This window comes from Carcharhinus amblyrhynchos, chromosome 16 (assembly GCF_965287045.1).
Source record: "Carcharhinus amblyrhynchos chromosome 16, sCarAmb.v2.hapA, whole genome shotgun sequence".
Lineage (NCBI taxonomy): Eukaryota > Metazoa > Chordata > Chondrichthyes > Carcharhiniformes > Carcharhinidae > Carcharhinus > Carcharhinus amblyrhynchos.
The window spans coordinates 14,188,031-14,209,453 of record NC_137339.1 but is presented as its reverse complement, the minus strand read 5'-3'; the positions used below and the strand labels follow the sequence as shown (position 1 = coordinate 14,209,453).

The following is a 21,423-nucleotide window of genomic DNA, read 5'->3' as shown; positions in this document are numbered from 1 at the left end:
ATTGTGGGTCTGAATCGCGCTGTGGGCAGGGCTTAGCATGCCTGAAATGATCAGAGCTCTGAACTGTGCATGCGCAGTGAGGAAAAAAAAATTTGAAAATCGAATCCCTGCCACATTGCTCCCAGGCTGCAAAAAGCAGATAAAGTGGCCCGAGAACGATGGTCCCCACAGACATTGCCCCACCCCCACAGCATAACTGTCTCCTTAATCGACCCACCCCCAGCCCACTTCCTAGACCAATTGCGACCTTCTGCCCCCCCACCGATTGCCTGCAGAGTGACACCCCCTGGCCCCCCCCCCCCCGAGTCAGAGAGCCATTGTTGGAGGCTCTGAAGTTACCCCTTTGGCAGCTGGAGCGACCAGGTCTGTTTCATGCCGAATCTGGATGCGCAAGGGGAAATGCTGATAAAGTTGGGCAGGCAGTTCATTCATTCAATTTAAGTGCATGAAAGTGCCATTTTCGGGCACCACACAATGATAAAATCAGGCCCACAGTGAGTGAATATTTTAAGACAGAGTAAAATAGGTTTTTGTTAGGTATGAGAACCAGAAGTTATCAGGGGTAGATGGGAACGTAGAATTCAGACAGATCAGCTGTAAATGGCGGAGCAAGCTCGAGTGATCTGGAGTCATATATTTGTCAGATCAGGTAAAGATTTCCTTCCTCAAGGATCTACGTGGAATTTTATGGTAGTTTGTATTACTGATTCTAGCTTTTTATTTCAGACTTATTCAATTGAATTTAAATTTCCCAGCTGCCGTGGTGGGATTTGAGTTCATGGATAGAATTTAGCTATATCCACCAGGGCTGTGGGGGGAGAGATGTCGCAGTGGGGTTGTAAAATCCTGTCCTTGCAAGGCAGGCTGTTACCACATAGTTTAGAAATTAAGCATTTTCTGCTCTGGAACTGCTAATGTAGGTATTGTGCCAATTTGTTCCTGGCCACCTCAGTGATTATTTGAAGGAATCTGAAGCGATGCTTTGATACTGCTGCATACTGCACTTAACAAGACATTGTCGTTTTTTTGTTCATAATGTGGCAATGTAGTAACTCACTTCGCAAAATAGTCAGTGTGTCAGAATATTAGTTTGCTGAATTTCATACTTCTACTATTACTGAGCAGACTTACGATGGAGCTGGGACATATCTAGAAAGAGTCACTTCAGATGGCATAAATTGCAAAGAACAAAGAAGTACAGCACAGGAACAGGTCCTTCAACCCTCCAAGCCTGTGCCAATCATGGTGCCCTCACTAAACTAAAAAAAAACCTTCTGCTCTTCCTTAATCTCTCTATTTCCTCCCTATTCATGTACCCATCCAGATACTTACTTCCACCACCTCCTCTGGCAGTGCATTCCAGATACCCACCACTCTCTGCGTGAAATACTTCCCCGTACACATCTCCCTTAAACTTTCCTCCTCTCACCTTGAACCTTTGCCCCCTTGTAATTGACACTTCCACCCTGGGAAAAAGCCTCTGACCACCCTGTCTGTATCTCTCAATTTTGTACACCCCTATCAGGTCTCCCAACAGCCTCCAACTTTCTGGTACTTGTTTTTTGTGTTGGTAGTATTTCACATTAAAACTATGGTGAAAAAAGCTTAAAAAACAGTTCGAACCAAAATGATTCCTTTGGCTGTTATGGGAATACAGTAAGAAGTCTTGTGTTGTGAGACTTCTAACTGTGCTTACTCCAGTCCAACACTGGCATCTCTACATCATGGGAATATAGAACATAGAAATTGTTCAGAAAGAAATCAAATTCATTCAGAATGTCGCCCCAAATATTCATGTAAGCTAAAAAATTCATAACTGTATTCTTTGTACCCATTTTTGTAAATCTGGTTTTATTAACATTGGGATTGCATCTATTCAAAAATGGTGATATTTTGAGTAGCTGTTGGAGACTGATGATCATTACTGTCCAAGATTTATAAAACAACTTACTTAGACTGCAGTTTAAACTAATGAGTACATTTGCCTTCAGGTTGTTCAGCAGCAGCAAGGAACGCTGGTCAGACCGCAGGTAACACTGACACAAACACCGATGGTGACCCTTCGGCAGCCTCAGAACCTCATCAGGCTAACTGGTTCTTCACCGGTGCAATTGAAGCAACTTCAGACGGGTAAATAGGATGTTTTTAAACCTCCTTACAGTAGCACAAGTAAACATCAAAGCTGCAGAATTTAAACTTGCTTGCTTTAGCTATCCAAATTCAAGAAGCGTGCAGGTTAGGTGGATTGGCCATGCTAAATTGCCCCTCTGGAGTGGAGAATTTCAAAGCTTCATCGTTCTCACTTGGCAGTGACTGGCTTATATACATACTTTGATCATAATTACGAGCAAAATGAATGAAGCAGCCATCAAACCCAAATTTGTCTATTCCATCCCCAACCCATCTATTTTGGGAGAATTTGGATTCTTGTAACATTCATCTGTAGTAATGATCCAAAGTGCATTTTTGATGTTTATGACATTTATGCTGTTCTTGAAACCTATCTTTAGGAAGATGAATCAGCTGCTTTTATTAGACAAATTGATTAAATAAAATCTTAATTTTTATAAAATATGCATGTATGTATATATGTATATGTAATGAAATAATACATTTCAAGTTAAGCCCTACAGATAGTAAATCCCAAAACATAAATGATTTCATCAAAAAAACTAGCTTTGATCTTTCAGACAAAAATATTAGAACGCTCCAGAATCTTCAAAACACCACTTTCATTTATCGGAGTTTTTTTTTTAATTTGGGTATGGAGTGGTGCAGAGAGAAATTTAGAATGAATATGTTAAATAATCTGACAGGAACATTGGAAATGTATCCTAATTATTTGCACAGCACTAAAATTTATACCGCAAGTAAAAACATTTTGAGTGCAAAAATGATGACATTTTTCTGAGCCTGATAAAAGGAGACATTCTTGTGTAGTCCTTCCCCGTTTACATAAACATTTTTGGTAATAAGGCAATTTTTTTTAGGGTGTCAATTCTGAGTTCGTAATCCACAAAGTGAAGCATCTTATCTCCTTCCTATTATAATGTCTATCTTAGTCAGAGCACTGACTTCTCCGCCTACTGCTGCACAATTTATTCATGGAAGTCCATGAACAAGGATCTATCCTGGGGCCTCAAATTTTCTTATTTACGAGTTTCCCCTCGATAATATCATCATAGAGATGGAATCAACTTTCATGTTTACTTTGACAGCTAGGTTTCAAAAACACTCTCTTCTTCTCCAATACCTTAGTGCAGTTGATTAACCAATGTCCAATCTTGGATCGGCCTTGGTTTTCTCTAGCTAATTATTGAGAAGATTGAAACCACCATTTTGTTAAACCAGACTTTTAGCAATCTATTTGATTCTATGGGGGCGATTCTCCCAAAACAAATGAAAGTGTCAAATTTGTGTGAAAACTGGAGTAAATCACACTGGATTTTCAGAGAAAAATCTCCCACACTCTGTGCACTACAGAGTTGCACTAGGATAAATCGCACAAAAAAATCAGTGGGCGGGACCTATTCCCGCCGGAGAGGCCGGGAGATAGTGGTGAGCAGGCCCCTGCACGTGCGCCAATCTGTCAGCGCTGAGATTGGCATGTGCACAGTGGCCCCCTGAGTGCCGTCCTCCCGAATGCTGGCCAGCTCACTTGCATTTGAATTTACCCAGGGGGCACACTCCGCTGTCATCCCCCAACACACACACACACATTTCCCCCCCCCCCCCCCCCCCCCCACACGACCCCAACCACCACCACCGGACCCTTTGTCCCACCCACCCCCTCTCCCTCTGGAGGGTTCCAATTGGTCCCCCTCACTCCAGCTGGGTCGGGGAGCTACTGTAAACCACGCTGGAGTGAAACACTCTTGGTGTGGTGGAAGAGGCTATTTATTTATGTTAGATTTGCATGCTCCTTTTCAGTGTCTAATATGGCTCCGCTGACGGTGCCAGAAATCCAAATGGGAAACACTTGAGGCCAGACACCCAGCGCAGTTAGCACTAATCTGGCCCCACTGAAATCTCCCGGCCCGCTGCGCTAAACAGTGGAGAATTCTACCCCGCCCCCAATATCTTTCTCATCACTAACAGCTACCTAGTTCCATTTCTGTAAGATCGCCTCCATTTGCTTCTCAACTCAGCAGTTGCAAAAATTCTCTTCAATGCCTTTGTTACCTTCACAATCTTTCTAATAACACTATCTGGTCTTCTATACGTCGTCTTCTGTAAACTTCACCTCATCCAAAATTCTTCCGCCCAAATCCTGTCCTGTACCAAAGTCTGCCAAACATGTCAAAGCTAAATGTGAATAAGCTGTTGTGATCCTAGATACTGACATAATTCATAGATATTCCACATTGAAGTATATCCAACTGTATAGCAGTAAATCTAATTAAGTGAATGACATACAAATATTTTACCAACACATTCAGTTACTTTTTTTTCCAAATATCTTTGGAGATCCTTCTTTACCTAAAATAACTGAGGATGTTGGCATGTTGAGAAGCTTCTGTAATTTAGACAAAATAATAGTTAGGAGATGTACTTCCTTCCTTCTGGGAGGTGATGGCCTAGTGATATTAACACTAAATTATTAATCCAGAAACTTAGCTAACCTGGGTTCAAATCCTGCCATGACAGATGGTGGAATTTGAGTTCAATAAAAAATATCTGGAATTAAGAATCTGCTGATGACCACAAAACCATTATCGGTTGTCGGAAAAACCCATCTGGTTCACTAAAGTCCTTTGGAAAAGGACATTTTTTGTCCTTACCTGTGGCCTATGTGTAACTCCACAGCCACAGCAACATGATTGACTCTCAACTGTCCTCCAAGGGCAACTCGGGATGGGCAATAAATGCTGATCAGGCAGTGACGGCTGTGTCCCCTGAATGAATAAAAAAAAAGTAGAGTGGTCTTTTCCTGCTAGAAAAAAAAGATTCTGCTGTCATCATCCTCAAATTGACAGAGCTTATAGCCGGAATTCTCCAGTCTCACATGACCTGCTAACACCACCAAAATGAGAATGGAGGAGTTGTCGCTCAGCTAAATCACAGCAGTGGGACTTGGAGAATGCCTGCCATGTGTTGAGGCTGGAGAACTCCAGCCATTGTGTGTGTATATAATATATAGTTTGTTGTGCAGAGTGATGTAAGTGTGCATTTGTATCTGCAAATTAAATAAACCTGGCCCAAAAATAGCTGTTCCAAGTAAAATACTGTAACCAATTGAGCTGGAGAAACTTACTTGGACACAAGTGTTTTAACAAAACTTTCTCCATAATTTTACAGTTCCTGTTATGAAACAGACAGTGGTGCCAGGAAATAAAGCTGGTTTGACTTATTCTGTCCAGACTTCTGTTGTTCAGAAAAACAAACTTAAAGAAGCAGCTGCAGCCAGTGGTTCTTTCAGGTGAGATATTTGAGCAAAAGCCCAAGAAGGAATGAATGTTAGATTTTTTTTTATTTGATTTATTATTGTCACATGTATTAGCATACAGTGAAAAGTATTCTTTTTTGCACACAATGCAGACAAAGCATACCATTCATGGAGAAGGAAATGAGTGCAGAATATAGTGTTACAGCAATAGCTAGGGTGTAAAGAAAGATCACCTTAATGCAAAGTAGGTCCATTCAAAAGTCTGCTGGCAGCAGGGAAGAAGCTGTTCTTGGTATGTGACTTCAGACTTTTCTACCTTTTTCCCGATGGAAGAAGGTGGAAGAGAGAATGTCCGCAATGCATGGAGTCCTTAATTATGCTGGCTGCTTTGCCGAGGCAGCTGGAAGTGTAGACAGTCAATGAATGGGAAGCTGGATTACATGATGGATTAATATGGAAAAGATTGTTATTAAAATCTCCAGTTTTTATTCCAAAGAAATGATTGATCTGTGCAGCACTTAATTGATAGTAAGTAAATATTTATCTATCATTAAAACTGATTTAACAAAGTTCATTTTAAAAACAATAGCCCATCACTAATTCTTTATAGTAAACTTGACTTTTATTTCACGGGGAGTTAGTTAGCTCTGTTGGCTGGATGGCTGCTTCGTGATGCAGAATGACGCCAACAGCGCTGGTTCAATTCCTGTACCAGCTGAGGTTATTTATGAAGGCCCCACCTTCTCAAGCTTGCCCCTCACCTGAGGTGTGGTGATCTCAGATTAAGTCCTCTCAACGGGGAGAGCAGTGTGTAGTCATCTGGGACTATGGCGACTCTACCTTTTTAACCTTTGTAGTAAACCTTACTTATGTTTCTGCTTCCTCGGCCTTAATCAGGTTACTTAATTAGAAATTGAACTTAATTTAAACAGTATTCTGTATCTGGATGTTTAATGTGTGTTGTGCTTCGTGGTGGATCAGTACATTACGACTAAAACAATCTTAAGGGAATAGTAGGGGATGCCAAGAAAGTGGCAAAAAGATCTTCCCATTAGGAAGACAAAAGCTCATTTAACTTATTTTCTTGGGATGTGGGCAGTGCTGGCAGAGCCACCTTCATATCCTGACCCTAATTATACTGAGAAGCTGAATTGGTCTTTCTCCTTGAACCATTACTGTCTCTGGGATGATAGTACTCCACATATTAGAAGGGAAGGAATTATCTGGCATACATCTTGATCTAGTAGCGGAGTTCACTACTGAAAGCAGGTTGCTGGCACTGTGAGCCAAAGGAAGTCTAAATGGGGAACTTTTTCTTCTGAACAAGATAAACGTGATTCTAATGCATCTTTTCTTTCCACACATCATCTTATAATGACATTAATGTGCGGATGTGAATTTTTCCAGGGATGATGATGATATTAATGATGTGGCATCTATGGCTGGAGTTAACCTTTCTGAAGAAAGTGCACGCATTTTAGCAACAAATTCAGAACTGGTGGGCACTCTGACGAGATCATGTAAAGATGAAGCATTCCTGTTTGCTGCACCGTTGCACAGAAGAATGTTAGAAATAGGTAAAGAGATATCTACCCATTTTCACAGCATGGATATCTTCTGAAAACTTTGAAGGGACCAATGCAGTAGGAAGTATTTTCAAAACATTTGCTTTCAGACTTTAAAAAAAATTAATTTACAGGAAATGGGTCTCAGTGGCAAGGCCAGTATTTATTGCCCATCCCTAATTCGTCTTGCGAAGGTGAGCTGCCTTCTTAGACTACTGCAATCTGGATACAATTAGCTCTTAGGGAGGGAGTTTCATGTGATTAATTATTCTCCCTAGAGGCAGTGGGTGGGAGTTCCAGGTTTTTGACCCAGCAACATTGAAGGAATGGTGATACATTTCCAAGTTAAGACAGAATGCGACTTGGCAGTGGTGGTATTCCTATGCACTTGCTGCTCTTGTATTTAGGTAGTAATTGGGACGTGCTATTGAAGAAATATTTCAAAGTATCCCGAAGGAAAGTTTTTAACGTAGCAAGCAAGAAGAAACTAAAAACGCCAAAGTCAATAAGTGGAACCTTAAGCAAGGTTAGATCTTAAATCATCCAACAGAAATTGCTAATTAGCCGTAGTTGTGGCCATGGCAACACAGTTTTAGCTATATGCGCTATTTTTAATAGATGCAACCACAATACAGATAAATGTAATTCAGGTCTGTATGTTTACTTAACAAACATCGACTATCATTCAGTAACCAAAGAAATACAGCACTCAATTATCACCAAAAAACATAGGCACTGCTTTTCACATCATCATTTTACCAACAAATGCACAAAAAGGCTTAAGCACATCTATGTACAGTGTGAATGAGCGTTGAAATCTGATCCCTAATAATGGTGACTTGCTTTTTTTTTTATAATGTGCTGATGTGAAATGTAATTAGCTACATGTGGACTCCCAGATAGCCACATTGCTGTCATATTTGACAACACTGTATTAAAAGCACAATTTGCATCAGTAAAGGGGGAATGCTATATTGATCCAACTAAGAGTACTTAACCTATCTAAAAAGTATTTTAACTTCCTTTTGGGAACAGGTAAAAAACATGGAATTACTGACGTTCATCCAGATGTAGTAAATTTTGTGTCACATGCCACCCAACAGAGATTACAAACACTTGTAGAAAAAATATCTGAAGTTGCACAGCAGAGAAACATCTCATACAAGGTGAGTTACTGTTTCTTTTATCTTTGATCGTGCATTTTGAAAATATTTTAGTTGCTTCATCAATCCTACCAGCAAAAGATTCATAAGCTAAATGAAGTTGCATCCTCTTTTAAATTACACTGATCAGTTACACGCATTTGCTGTAATCTTAAAACCGCTATAAACTGCCCCCTCCACCCTTCTCCAGAATATTGATTGACATTGGGATATAGATCCAGGGGCACCAGTGACTCTTGCTCCTCCCCACCCGCCAATCCTAGATACCTCACGATCAGAGTAGAATCACTCCAATTGTAAAACTGGGGAGTGAGTGGTACCAGGAATCTGAAAATGGGGGAGAATTAGAACCTGGCCTGATTTTCTCCTCAACTGACATTCATTTGAGTTTCTTTTCAGCAAGCATTACTGATTTGTTATCGGATGCAGAAACTCTAACTAACTCCATCATTCCCTTCCCCAGCCTGAGACACTGAGTCCAGGCTTATTATCTTTGCAGCCACCTCAACTAACTCAGTACAATCAGGAACTAAAAGTTTTTAATGGAAGTACCGCAGAACAGTACATCTTTGACAATTTATTGGCAGAATGTTAACAATTTTACCTAGAACACACTAGCTGCAGCTATATTATAAACCTATTTTTTTAAATGGTAAATCAGCGCTACATTTTAGGTAAAGCCGTCGCACTTAAAACAGAAAACATGAATGATGGTTTTAAAAAATAGGTTTGTGTTAGTTTTACATAGGATTATTGCTCATTTTCAGCAATTTATTTTTGCTATTTCATTTATTATCTGCAAGCAAAGCACTGTTCCATGGGGCAATAAGCAGAACATTCTTCCCTCACCGAGCACAATTGGACTATATATCAGAGGTTTTAATCGAGATGTTTATAGATTGAAACGCTACTCTTCAGAAATCTGCAATAAAACGACAAACTAGTAATGGGACAGTCTGTTTGTCAAGGTTTCTAGATAGGAATTACTTTACCACTCCTGCAAACAATAAATAATTTCCAATTGCCTTTTGATTTCAGGAGGACGATAGGTATGAACAGTTAAATGATGTGAGGTCGCAGCTCAAGTTCTTTGAGCAACTTGACCAAATAGAAAAGCAGAGGAAAGATGAACAAGAAAGGGAAATTTTAATGCGAGCAGCAAAGGTAAGCAGCATTAAGTGGAATTTAAGTGAAGTCAAACAGAAGGGGATGTTGTAATGAATTAAACTCCCCAGTCCATTGAATGTGTAGTGATGGCTTGCGCAAATTGAATGTAGCACCAAGCAATACATACTGGATGCGGAGTTTAGCCTATGCACATACTCAGTCTGGGCACTTGTTCACTTCATATGTTCTTAGCCAGTGGTGTTAAACAAATTGTAGGTCCTCTGTCACCAGCTTCACCATTTCTGCTGTAAAATCGCAGCTCTTATAGTAGACATATTCACCTGTTTTGAAAAATATGTTTAACAAGTTGAAACTAAGACCAGCATATGCATGTACAATGCAAGAGGAGACTGAATTAGCAAGTGTGTGCCAGTGTGAGGCACGTTCTAGTGTGAGGCATGTGTCTATGCAGATTACAGTAAATAAATGTCACGGTTGATTACATTACTTGCTTGGCATCAACACCTGGAGTTTCACAAGCAAGCTTTTAGAAGAAATGGTGAGTTCATGCGGCAGATCACCCAATTCGTTTGTGCAACAAATAAAACACAAGTTAACTACAGCAATGCAAATGACCAAGAAGGCAGTTAGATTGTTGTAAAATGCGAACTGGACCATTGATGACATTCAGGAAAGTAAACCTGACAACCTGAAGCAATGTGGCCAACATGTTACAAACCAACAAGTTGCCTTAAAACCAAGCAACCCAGCAGGGCACTTAGTTTTAAGGCAACTATAGATAGGCAATAAATGTAGCCTGCATCACCCAGGCCTTGTGAACAAGTGGGGTAAGAAAACAAATTCCAGTTATTATACCCAAAAGAAATTCTTTGTGTCTAACAATTTGAAACTGTTCATTGTGATAAAGTATTATGCAAATGGATAGGAAAATACTGTCCCCACTATTATCAACAGTTATCACAGGCAGCTGCCCTATCAAGCAAATAGAATTAAGCATTTTCTTTTATTTCCCTTGATTTTATTATCCCTTGTCCTCTCTCATGCCACTTCACCATCACCCTCTCTCCCACTTTCAGGTCTTTAAGCAATTTTAATTAGCTGTTCACTCATCGTTAAAGTTTAACCAACTTGGTGATTAGTTTCTGGAGACAGGATTTTCCAGCCACACCCCAAAACCAGAAAATCCCACTGTAGGTCAATAGACCTTTGCGTGGTTCCCACCGCCATCCCCCCAACCTGCTACAATTCCCATGGCAGGTGGGACAGGAAAATTTTTTTGTGTATGTAATTGTTTATGATTAGGAGAGGTGGTAGCTAAGTGAAAATTTCTTATTATTTTCTTATTGGATACTTGGTTCTTTTGGTTTTACCATCCACCTGATATAGCCAGCAAATTGCATTGACTCCAGTGCACCAGTTATAAGCAGTGGAGACTGTTATTTGACTGCCATTACTTGGCACATTGTAATCAAGCAGAAAAAGAACATTTCTTTGTTTTGCTTCAATCAGTCCACAAACCTGCACTTTATTGGGCTAGGTAAGTTATTGCGGGTTTTAGTTAGTTGAGTTGAACTTGCACACGGCATACTTCCATTACGTAACCACTATATTGGTGCTGATGCATTATTTGAGTTAAGAATGTCACAGTAAATCATCGGTCAGTGAGACAGCATCTGTGGAGAGAAACAGCGTTAACGTTTCAGGTTGATGACCTTTCATCAGAATTGAAGAAAGAAATGTAAAAGTTTTTGAGACAATGGAAAGGAAGAAGAGACAGGCGAGAATATGAACTAAATACTGCGGATGCTGCAAATCGGAAATAAAAGCAGATGACCGAACAAAAGATCTCATGGTGCCAATGCCAGTGAAAGTGCTAATATGCTATATAGCCATTCATTGCCTCATCTGGATTTTGTTTCTTTAAATTTAAAAGAAAAAAAGATAGTTACCACTCACTGGCTTTTGCATCGTGAAATCCGTTACTTGTTAATAGCTTCTGTCTTCCACCCTTTACAGACCTTTTCCTTTGATCTTCCTGCCCCCTCCCCTTTCCACTGGGTTAAAAACTTTTACGTTTCCATCTTTCTTTAGTTGTGATGAAAAGTTATCAACCCAAAACCTTCATTCTCTTTCTATAAACATACGCTGCCTGACCTGCTGAGTATTTCCATCAATTTTTTGTTTTTATTTCAGATTTCCAGCATCTGCAATATTTTGCTTTTGTAACAGTAAAATCATTGCAGCTTAGAATATAAAATCGAAAAGACTTTGTTGTGAAGTTTGTCTCAAGCGATGTAGTGAGTTGCAAGACAGAACCTTTGCAGGAAATTTGAATTACCAATCTCAACCCCAGTATTCTGGAAAACAAGTGCTGTATTGTTTTACAATTACCATCTTATTCCATTTCACCATCAGTCTCGATCCAGACAAGAGGACCCCGAGCAACTTAGGCTAAAACAGAAGGCCAAAGAGGTAAGTTAATGCTTTATTCCCTCTCCCCAAAGCAAAATGCCGTATGTACTGATTTTGTAGTTGTACAAAAGACAATTCTCGGAATGCACTGGAACATCAATACCTATAATAAAATAAGTGGAACACCTAGTTATATTAGTTAATCTGAGATCAAGCTTAATCATAAATACAAATAACACAGTTAAAAATGTGCAGGGGGGAAGCATTTGCAGGAAGATTCCACAAACTTTTTTATTAACCAAAGTGAGGAAGCGATAGCCTAGTGATATTATCGCTAGACTATTTATTCAGAAACTCAGATAAGTTCTGGGGACATGGGTTCAAATCCCAGCACGGTGGAATTTAAATTAAATGATTTTTAAAAATGTGGAAATAAGAATCTACTAATGATCATGGAACCATTGTCAGAAAAAACTCATCTGGTTCAATCCTGTAGAGAAGGAAATCTGCTGTCCTTGCCTGGTTGGCCTACATGTGACTCCAAAGCCGCAGCAATGTGGTTGATTCTCAAATGGTCTCCAAGAGTAGCTAGGGATGGGTATATCCCGCAAATGAATAAAAAAAAGTAACATGCGCATAACTGTAATCGATGCCTTTGTATAGAGGTGAACTAAATGGTTATTTTATATAGTATTGGTGGAACAGCACATTTTGTCAGAATAGATTTACTGTTAATTTCAAACTCTTTAAGGAACACACTTCAAAACCATACTTGGTGACACTGGTTAGTTGACTGGTTCAAGTGGTCACAGGCCTTAAAAAAAATGGCCTCCAATATATTGAAAAAGTCTTGAATTTAAATAAAACACACCTCACAAATACCTGTATATGGGATTTCACTGCTCTAGCAGGTTATATCATTTATTTCACAAGCACAAAATGAGGAAACTACAAAGTAACTAGGAGATCTAACAAGGCATGAGCTCATAAACCTAGACCAACACTTAGATTCAGTACTGAGAGGGGGGCAACATTGTTCAAAGTGGCATGTTAGAGTTTAATTGTTCAAGCAAATGCAAGAACTATTGGGAGGGAGTTCTTCTGTTGCCTTGGCCAATATTCCTTCCTCAAACATCTAATAAATTTCCTGTCAGTCTTCTCTCCCATGGAGAACAACCTCAGCTTCTCCAATTTATCCAAGTAACTGAAGTTCCTCATTCCTGAAACCATTCTTGTGAATTTTTTCTGCAACCTGTCTTTCACATCCAGCCTAAACCATGGTGCCCAGAATTGGGGACACACACAGTTGAGACCAAACCAATATGTTTTAGAAAGGTTCATCATAACGTCCTTGTTTTTATATTCTGCCCGTACTGATAAAGCTCAGGATTTATCGGATCATAGAATCCCTATGAAAGAGGTCATTTGGCCCATTGAGTCTGCACTGACAACAATCCCACCCAGGCCCTATCCCCAAAACCTCACATATTTACCCTGCTAATCCTCAGCACGATTTAGCGTGGCCAGTCAATCTAACCTCCACACCTTTGGACTGTGGGAGGAAACCGGCACATCTGGAGGAAATTATGCAGATGTGGGAAGAACATGAAAACTCCTCACAGTCATCCGAGACCAGAATTGAGGCAGCAGTGCTAGCTACTGTGCCACCATGCTGCCCAATGCTACATTAACCATTTTCTCAACTTATCCTGCCATCTTCAACAATCTCTACATACATCACCCCTACTGTCTCTGATTCCTTTAAGAATTGTATCTTTCATTTTATATTGCCTCTCCTTGCTCTTCCTACTAAAATGAAACACTTCACACTTTGCATTACATTCATCTGCCACTTGTCCACCCATTCCACCAGTCCTTTTCCACTTAAAGTTTATCACTGTGGCTTGTCGCTGTTCACAATACTTACAAGTTGTATCATCTGCAAATTTTGAACACTTAAGAACATAAGAACAACATTGGCCACTGGCAGGATCTCCCAGTCCTGCTAAAGTCTCAGAATTCTTGCATGGCTTAGGCATTGCCAGGGAACAACCCGCTGTGAGTGGTTGTCTTCAGCAGGACGGGAAGTTCTGCTGGCGGGAAAAGCTGGAAAATCCCGCCCTGTGTTTATCATCTAGCATTTATTGAAATTGAACCACTTATCAAATTGTAATGCTAGAACTTCATTCAGAACGTTAATTATTTTCAAATGAATAATTGAACATCTCTTTGATTCCCAGATGCAACAACAGGAATTGGCTCAGATGAGACAGAGAGAAGCCAATTTAACTGCATTAGCTGCCATTGGCCCCAGAAAGAAGCGGAAGGTTGATTCACCAGGACCTGGGATTGGAGCTGGGGCAGAGGTACTGTATAAAAATTGATGATTTTTTTTGATCCCGTTTAAGTTATGAGAAAAAAAAACAATATTTTTCACCAATACTATTAGACATTTAAGTCAAGGATTTCGTACATAAGTATCTATAACAGTGCTCGGCTTTTGTCTGTCCAGACTGTATTGGTTAGCTTAAGGGACACATTTGTTGGTTGGTTTATTTGGTGGGCAGTGTCTGCTGCACACAGAGACACAGAAGTCATGCTGAGGACAAGAGCACATATTGCGTAAGCGACTGCCAACAGTTGGTGTTGGGTGAGGTAGCTGCTGATGGAGAAAAAGCGTTGAAGGTAAGAGGAGCCCAACAATAAAATTACCCTGCCTGGAGAGAGTGTTTCCATGAGAGATGGGGCTAATCAGAGGGATGGTTTGGCACAGAATGTAAGAAATGGAATGAGGATGGGAGGGTGGGTGAAATGATGGTATTAGTTACGTGTGGTAAAATGGTGTTAAAAATAGGGATTCACTGGATTTGAATGAAAGGTTTTAATAAAGGGTTTTACGGTGGCACAGTTGTGAGCACTGCTGCCTCACAGCGCCAGCAACCCAGGTTCAATTCCAGCCTCAGGTCACTGTCTATGTGGAGTTTGCACTTTTTCCCTGTATCTGTGTGGGTTTCCTCCGAGTGCTCCGGTTTCTTCCCACAGTCCAACGATGTGCAGGTTAGGTTGATTGGCCATGCTAAACTAATGTCAGGGGGATTAGCAGAGTAAATGAAGGTTACGGGAATAGGGCCTGGGTGGTATTGTAGTCAGTACAGACTTAGTGGGCCTAATGGCCTCCTCCTGTACTGTAGGGATTCTATGAAAGCAGTGGTGTGAATTAAAAGACTACATCAGCATTGATGATGAAGTTGGTAGCAGAGCATTGATGATGAAGTTGATAACAGTCTTTAGCCTCCAGAGTTTCTGCACAATCAAGCTCCACACAAACGTAGAATCAAGGAAGGAACAATTATAATGTTGCTATAAAACTTGAAACCTAAACAAGGGCCTGGATTTTCAACTCTGAGGCAGGAATTTGAAGGCAGGACTTTTCAGTAGCTGTGGCCTTAGTTGGCCTGGAGAGAGGTCTGTTCCTTGTTTACGCATCCTTGCAGCTGATGTAAAACCTAACAGCTTCTAAAGTCTGGCTGCCTCCGTGCAAATATAAAAATTATCTTAATAAGCCCAAAGCAATGTTAAGTGGGACATTAATGTGCACAGGTCTGGGTTCTATGCCATATTCTTTCCCATGCTGCACAAAAACAGAGGCAAGATTTCTGGCTGGCCCACTTGGCAGCCAATTTGCTTCAAGCCATCCTGTCTTTTTTAATCCAATTTCAGGACCACAAAATCTGGCCCAAGGATTTTGTCATGGAACAAGATTTGTAATTCGGAAGCTGTTTCTTCAGTGATAAATGCGGAAATTATACCAGACAGGGTTCAGGAAAATATTGTTTATTTCTTGAAATATATTGAACTCCCTCAAAAGTAAACTTGCATTTTCAACTCAGGAGAAGAGAGTTCCCAGATAGACTTTCATATAACCCAGTCATGGGGTCAGATGTTGATAAATTTGTATTTATATTCCTGGATCTGTTTTGACACAGACGCAACTTTACGTACCTTTCCCAGACTGAGAAGTTTTGACGCTGTCTTTGGTGAACGAATAACTAGAAATCATGTATTTAAAGACGTACAGTTGCAGTGAAGACACTAACTTGACCACCACTGTTTAGCAGATCTAACTCCGCTTAAAACAATTTCAAATCCCTTTCTCTCCACTATCTCCTGCATGTTACATTCAGATAAAATACAGGCATCTCTGTCAGCACCACAAATTTGTGGCCAACGGGATATTCTCTTTGAGGCAAATGGAAAGACACAACTGCAACTCCTTATTCCGACTACATTTTATTCATATTAACTTACATATTCTGGTATTTAATATGAAATCTGTAGCGAGTATTAGTTTGAGTTCAGGTTTTAATCGATGGTCATTCACTTCAACATCTTGCACAAAGAAACTGAAACTGCAGTTATCCTGAAGAAAAATCCCTAAATAAGCAATAACTTCATGGGGAAAAGGTTGTTTCTCATTTGTTAACCAAACAAATCCATAAAGTTAACCAAACAAGTAACTCTAAATATATTATGCCACAAATATGCAAGTTTGAGTGTACAATTGGCAGTCTGAAGTATCTCACTCGCAAAGCAAATTTCAGATTGTTGCTGAAATTTCAATTGATGTATGTTTCAGTCCCTTCCACTACTTGCTACCTCTGACAAATCTTTGAGTTTACAATTGAAGGTAATATGTTATCCATTATTTTCCTCTGCTTTAGGGGCCCAGTACGGGCGGAACACCAGGTGCCTCTGGAGTTGGAACAGCGAGGCAGTTCACAAGGCAACGAATAACAAGAGTCAACCTCAGGGACCTTATCTTCTGCTTGGAGAATGAGCGTGAGACAAGCCATTCACTAATGCTGTACCGTGCATTCCTTAAATAAACGTCCTGGGTTGATTTGTATTTTTTTTGACCGAGACAACCTTCTGCCATTTCTTTTTCTTTGCTTTTTTTTGGGGGGGGTGCGCGGCGGGGAAACGGAGGTAAGGAAAGAGAGAGATGGAGGGAGAACAGCTGGAATCTGTGAGTGGGAAAATGTTTTAATGTTCAGCTTTACATTAACTCTTATGTTCTTAAACTTTTGAATTTTAGTTAGAAAAATGAATACAGCGAGACCTGTGGATACTTTATTTATAAAATAAGAAAGTCTGATCACTTCTTGTCTCCTGACTGAGTGGCCTTCTTGCCAAACAAGCCATATTTAAAAACTGATTCTGATTTCACCAGTGTATAATTTGCCAACTTTTTGGCAGATTAGTAGCAACCTGAGACATTTAAGTATTCTGTTTTTGAATCATTTGGCTTAAAAGACTTTGAATTATATGGGTCTGAAGCTAGCAACCTTGGATCATTTTACCTTCAAGGACATGGAGCAAAAAACCATTTTCATTATTGTACTTTTTATCCACTTTTCATTGTTTCCATTCTTTTTGCTGTATTTTTTTCTCAATTTAGCCTTTGTAAATGTATGGTTTGTGAAGAGTTAGGAGAGTTTGTTCAGCGGTAACTCTGCGGTTCTCACCATGTGATTTGCATGTCAAGAGGCTTCCTTCGGAAGCCTTTAAGAAGGGTTTATTTTGTGAATGTTGTAGGGCATTTGTAAAAAGAAAAAAGATGCTTTTTTTTATTTGATACAATACATGATGCCGTAAAGGATTTTAAAAAAAACTTTTCTGCATAAATATACATTACTTGCACTGTGTTGGCTACCTAGCTAATGTAAAACTTTAGTTATAAAATCTAAGAAATGGTGAATTGTGAAAGGATTGTTACTTGGTATGAATCACGTGTAGAAAAACAATTTGCTGGTGTCTATCAGTGAGCTAATAATTTGTACATAATTTTGGCACATAACATAAATTGCTATGTAAACCGTAATTATTTTGGTAAAAAGACTGTATGCAAGCTATGGGCCTACTTAATGGTAACCAGAGCAATGTCCCTTCTTTGTATCTATTTTTTTATAAAAAAATACTAAATTTTTCTTTATATTTTCAGAGGTTATTGTATTAAATGATTGTCTATCGATAGGACATTATGATTGTAAATATTTTTGCTTTCCTTGTGTGTAATTTTATGTTGTTAAAAGAAACATTTAAGATGCTATTAAGCTGATGAGTTCTGTCTGTAAACTGAAAACTAATCAGTATTTTTACCAATGCCTGAAAACTGTTACACCCTTGGTCTTTTACAAATCCTGTCTTTCCATTTTTCATGTAAATTTTGCACAGTTACTTGTTAATATGTAAATATTTTACTTTCAAAAAAGGAAGTTTTTAATTACTATTGTTTTATATAGGATTGAAAGAGAATTAACTCCTTTATTAAAACAATGAATTTATCTGTATTTTGCTTACTGTCTTTATTGGGGCATGAATTCACTTTACAAAGTTTAAGGTTATTAATTTAGGTCATATGTTTCTGTCAGACTCCTGTGAGCAATTGGACAAGCTGAGAAAAATGTGAATTCCTCAGTTTAAAATAAATAATCAACTGTAGTGAAGATGTTTTGCAAGTGCATATTTAAGGTTATTAATTAGTGTCACAAGTAGGCTTAGATTAACAATACAGCACGCGATGCACTCCAAGGGATTAAAATAACACAGTCAAATGCAATGAAAATCTCTTTGCGAAGAAATGAGGGGTCAGGAGGATCGAACTGGTTAAGTCCAGCTTTGTTTTCAAAAGCTGTTTTTTTTTCAAAACTGTGCAGTAATTGATCTGTATTAGCAATGAAGTTACTATGAAAATTCCCCAGTCACCACACTCTGGCAGCTGAGGAAGAATTTAGCATGGCCAATGCATCTAACCAGCACATCTTTCGGACTGTGGGAAGAAACTGGAGCACCTGGAGGAAACCCAAGCAGACACTGGGAGAACGTGCAGACTCCATACAGACAGTAACCCAAGCTGGGAATCAAACGTAATTCCCTGGCACTGTGAGATAGCAATGCCACCATGCCGTCTGAGTCAAAACATGATTGGGCTTTATTGTTCAGCGTTTTTGAAATCTAGTTTCATACTGCAATGTTAAAAATCTTGAGAACAATAGAAAGACTAAGCAGCAGCTTAGCAGTAAACTGCATTATTCACAGTGGCCCAAAGTCAGCATTGGAAAGGGGATTAGGAAATTTATTGATCAATCTTGATGATAAACTCTTACTACCTGATAGATGGTTAGACCATCTCATTTTATTAGATGTCTGGCAAATTATTCGGTATTATTTTAATTAGTGTGATTATTATCTAGTTGGTAATGATGTCTCGGTGATTCAAATTTCTTTATAATTTTTAAGTAATATAATGAATGATCAGTTTTTTGTTCCTGCCACTGGTGCTTTCTGTACACATTCAAAAGAAAATTGCCAGGATTCAAATTAATACTCGAGCTTTTCACCAAAAAAGATCAGAATCCAAAGCTAATGTGAGAGTAAGGAAACTCCTGTGTCACATGTATCATCAACTTCCCTCAATCAGAGCCTTTTCCTCCTAACTAAGTCAGCACTCATTCCTGCTTCCTGCCTGCATTGAAATTGAGCTTTGGCACTGCCTTGTTCACACTTTTTGGCGATATCTCTAACCTGTGAAATTACTGACCTTTCTCAATCTTTCTCAGACAATCCTTGTGTTTTTAAAATGTAACCTCTAGTGGCAAAACTAAGTTATTATCTTTTAGGATTCAGAAATAAGTAACTTGAATTACACAGCAGGTTCATCTAAAGGTTTAGATTAGTTGAGATGGATAGTCATCCAAACTGATTTGATTTATATACAGACAAAAAATAAAAGAGGAAAAAAACCTGTAATCAAAACAGCGGAGATGGGAAACAGCAAATCAAAAGGATAAGAGTACAGAGCCACTGCATTATTACAAAGATAGTGACATTGGGAAGAAACCTTACCAAAAAATGGAGTGTTTTTGGTGAGCAAACCAGTATGTTTCTGGATCTTACGATAATAATATCTTACAACAATAATAACATATGGATCTGCCAAAAAAAATCGAGGGGGGGGGGGGGTGGTGTTTCACACCAGCATACAGGGGGCAGGGCTTCAACATGCCAGCAAAACCTGATGCTCAGAAATCAGAGTGCTATCTTTAAAGGGTGCTCTGATCAGAACCTGAGTAAACTGCTCTACCACAGAGGTCTCCAGCCCACCCCCAATTAGAGTTGGCAGTCACTCCGATTCCCCCGATCGTCGGCTCCTTCTCCTTGTCCCACCCCCTGCCAACATTCCCTTCTCTGTCTGCTTCTGGCCACAAGAACATGTGAATGAATCTGCCCTCCCCCGCCCCACCGACACCCACCCCATAGGCTCCTACAGGGGCCCACCCCTTGGCACAGATTGGCACTGGCATGGTGCCAACCTAACAATGCCAACCTCTGCCAAGGGCATTGCGAGGCCACTGCCTGGCCATGTACCTCTCCCTCGGGGCTATACTTACCTTTACGACCCCCAAGGAGAATCCCTCGGCCCTCCCCTGACAGGTTCATATCTACACTAACCTGTTGTAAATAGCTCAGGAATGAAATCGCACTAGCACCTGCTGAACATCTGGTGGGGGGGAGGAATCCTGGGGAGAATGCCCACTAGTGACATGCAAATATATTAAAATGAGCTTTCTCTGATCCCACGGTGCGTTTCACTCCACTGGCGAGGGGCCGGTAAGATCAGAATTGGCAATTCGTCGGTGTGAATCACACACTCCGCATTTTCACCTCATGCCACTGTTCCCACAGATGGAGAGCTCAAAATCGTCCCCAGTGGGTTTGTTGAGACAACAGATTTTTGTGAAAGGCAATGATTGATTATACCCAAAGTAAAAACAAAGGTAATTTTAATTAAGCTGTAAAAGGGCATTCAAAAAGATGAAATCGAAATGTGACAACTCTAGAATGGAAGTGTACAGAGTTGTGTTTTAATAGGAGAAAAGCAAGAACGTGTTCCTGAAACATACTTAGAATTTGATACAAGAACTCCATGGCAGACAAAGATGGAATGTTTGCTGTAAGGTTGAGGATGGAATTGACCTAACTTGCTACAGGGAAAAAAAATTGGCAAAGTCCTTAACACATTTTTGTGTAGCCTCACTATAGAGACCACAATATGAACAGCAAAAACAATAATAATTTGGAGGAAGTAAATTGCTATCTCATAGTGAGAATTTTGTGGTGAAAGGAAAATGAATGAATGAATGAATTGCAATTTATGCATTTCAGGCAGGAAAATTCCAAGCCTATTTCAGGGGGTTCCTGTAAGAAGTGATGGATTGCGATTGACTTGGGAGTAATAATTAACAACTAAAAGGTGCTAGTTGGGGTAGCATGTAGAGAAGGGTAATATGATTTTAGAGTATTACTAAAACACTCAATTTTCGAAGCAGAATTGGAAAAATCTAGGGATGTTTGCGATGCAAAAGGAGGCAGTTCAGACTATTGTGTCCATGCTGGCCCTGTGCATAGTCACATAATCTCTCACTCCCACCTTTTCCCCATGGCCCTGTAATTGCTTTCTCTTAAGATAATTATCTAATTCTCTCTTGAAGGCTTTCATTGACTCTGCCTCCATTTGACTCAGACAGGGCATTTCCATTCCTAACCACTTGCTGCTTCAAAACATTTGCCCCCCGCTTTCACCATTTCTTTTGCCAAACACCTTAAATCGGTGTCACCTGATTCTTGATCCTTTTGCCACTGGGAAGTTTTTCCAAACCACTGTGGTCAGATTCTTGAGCACCTCCCATCAAACCTCCAGTAAGTCCTA

At 39.8% G+C, this 21,423-nt stretch overlaps 1 protein-coding gene across 1 annotated transcript in view; it reads left to right on the top strand.

The window, feature by feature from the left end:
- taf4a (TAF4A RNA polymerase II, TATA box binding protein (TBP)-associated factor) overlaps window positions 1–18,004 on the top strand; it is a 70,202-nt gene extending 52,198 nt beyond the window's left edge. Inside the window, exons 8-15 of the mRNA XM_080204738.1 lie at window positions 1,992–2,130; window positions 5,299–5,419; window positions 6,794–6,963; window positions 7,987–8,117; window positions 9,153–9,278; window positions 11,658–11,714; window positions 13,895–14,020; window positions 16,376–18,004. Coding sequence (XP_080060864.1) covers window positions 1,992–2,130; window positions 5,299–5,419; window positions 6,794–6,963; window positions 7,987–8,117; window positions 9,153–9,278; window positions 11,658–11,714; window positions 13,895–14,020; window positions 16,376–16,540 — 1,035 coding nt within the window. The 3' untranslated portion in view covers window positions 16,541–18,004. The remainder of the gene's footprint in view (window positions 1–1,991; window positions 2,131–5,298; window positions 5,420–6,793; window positions 6,964–7,986; window positions 8,118–9,152; window positions 9,279–11,657; window positions 11,715–13,894; window positions 14,021–16,375) is intronic.
- The last annotated feature ends 3,419 nt before the right edge of the window (window positions 18,005–21,423 follow it).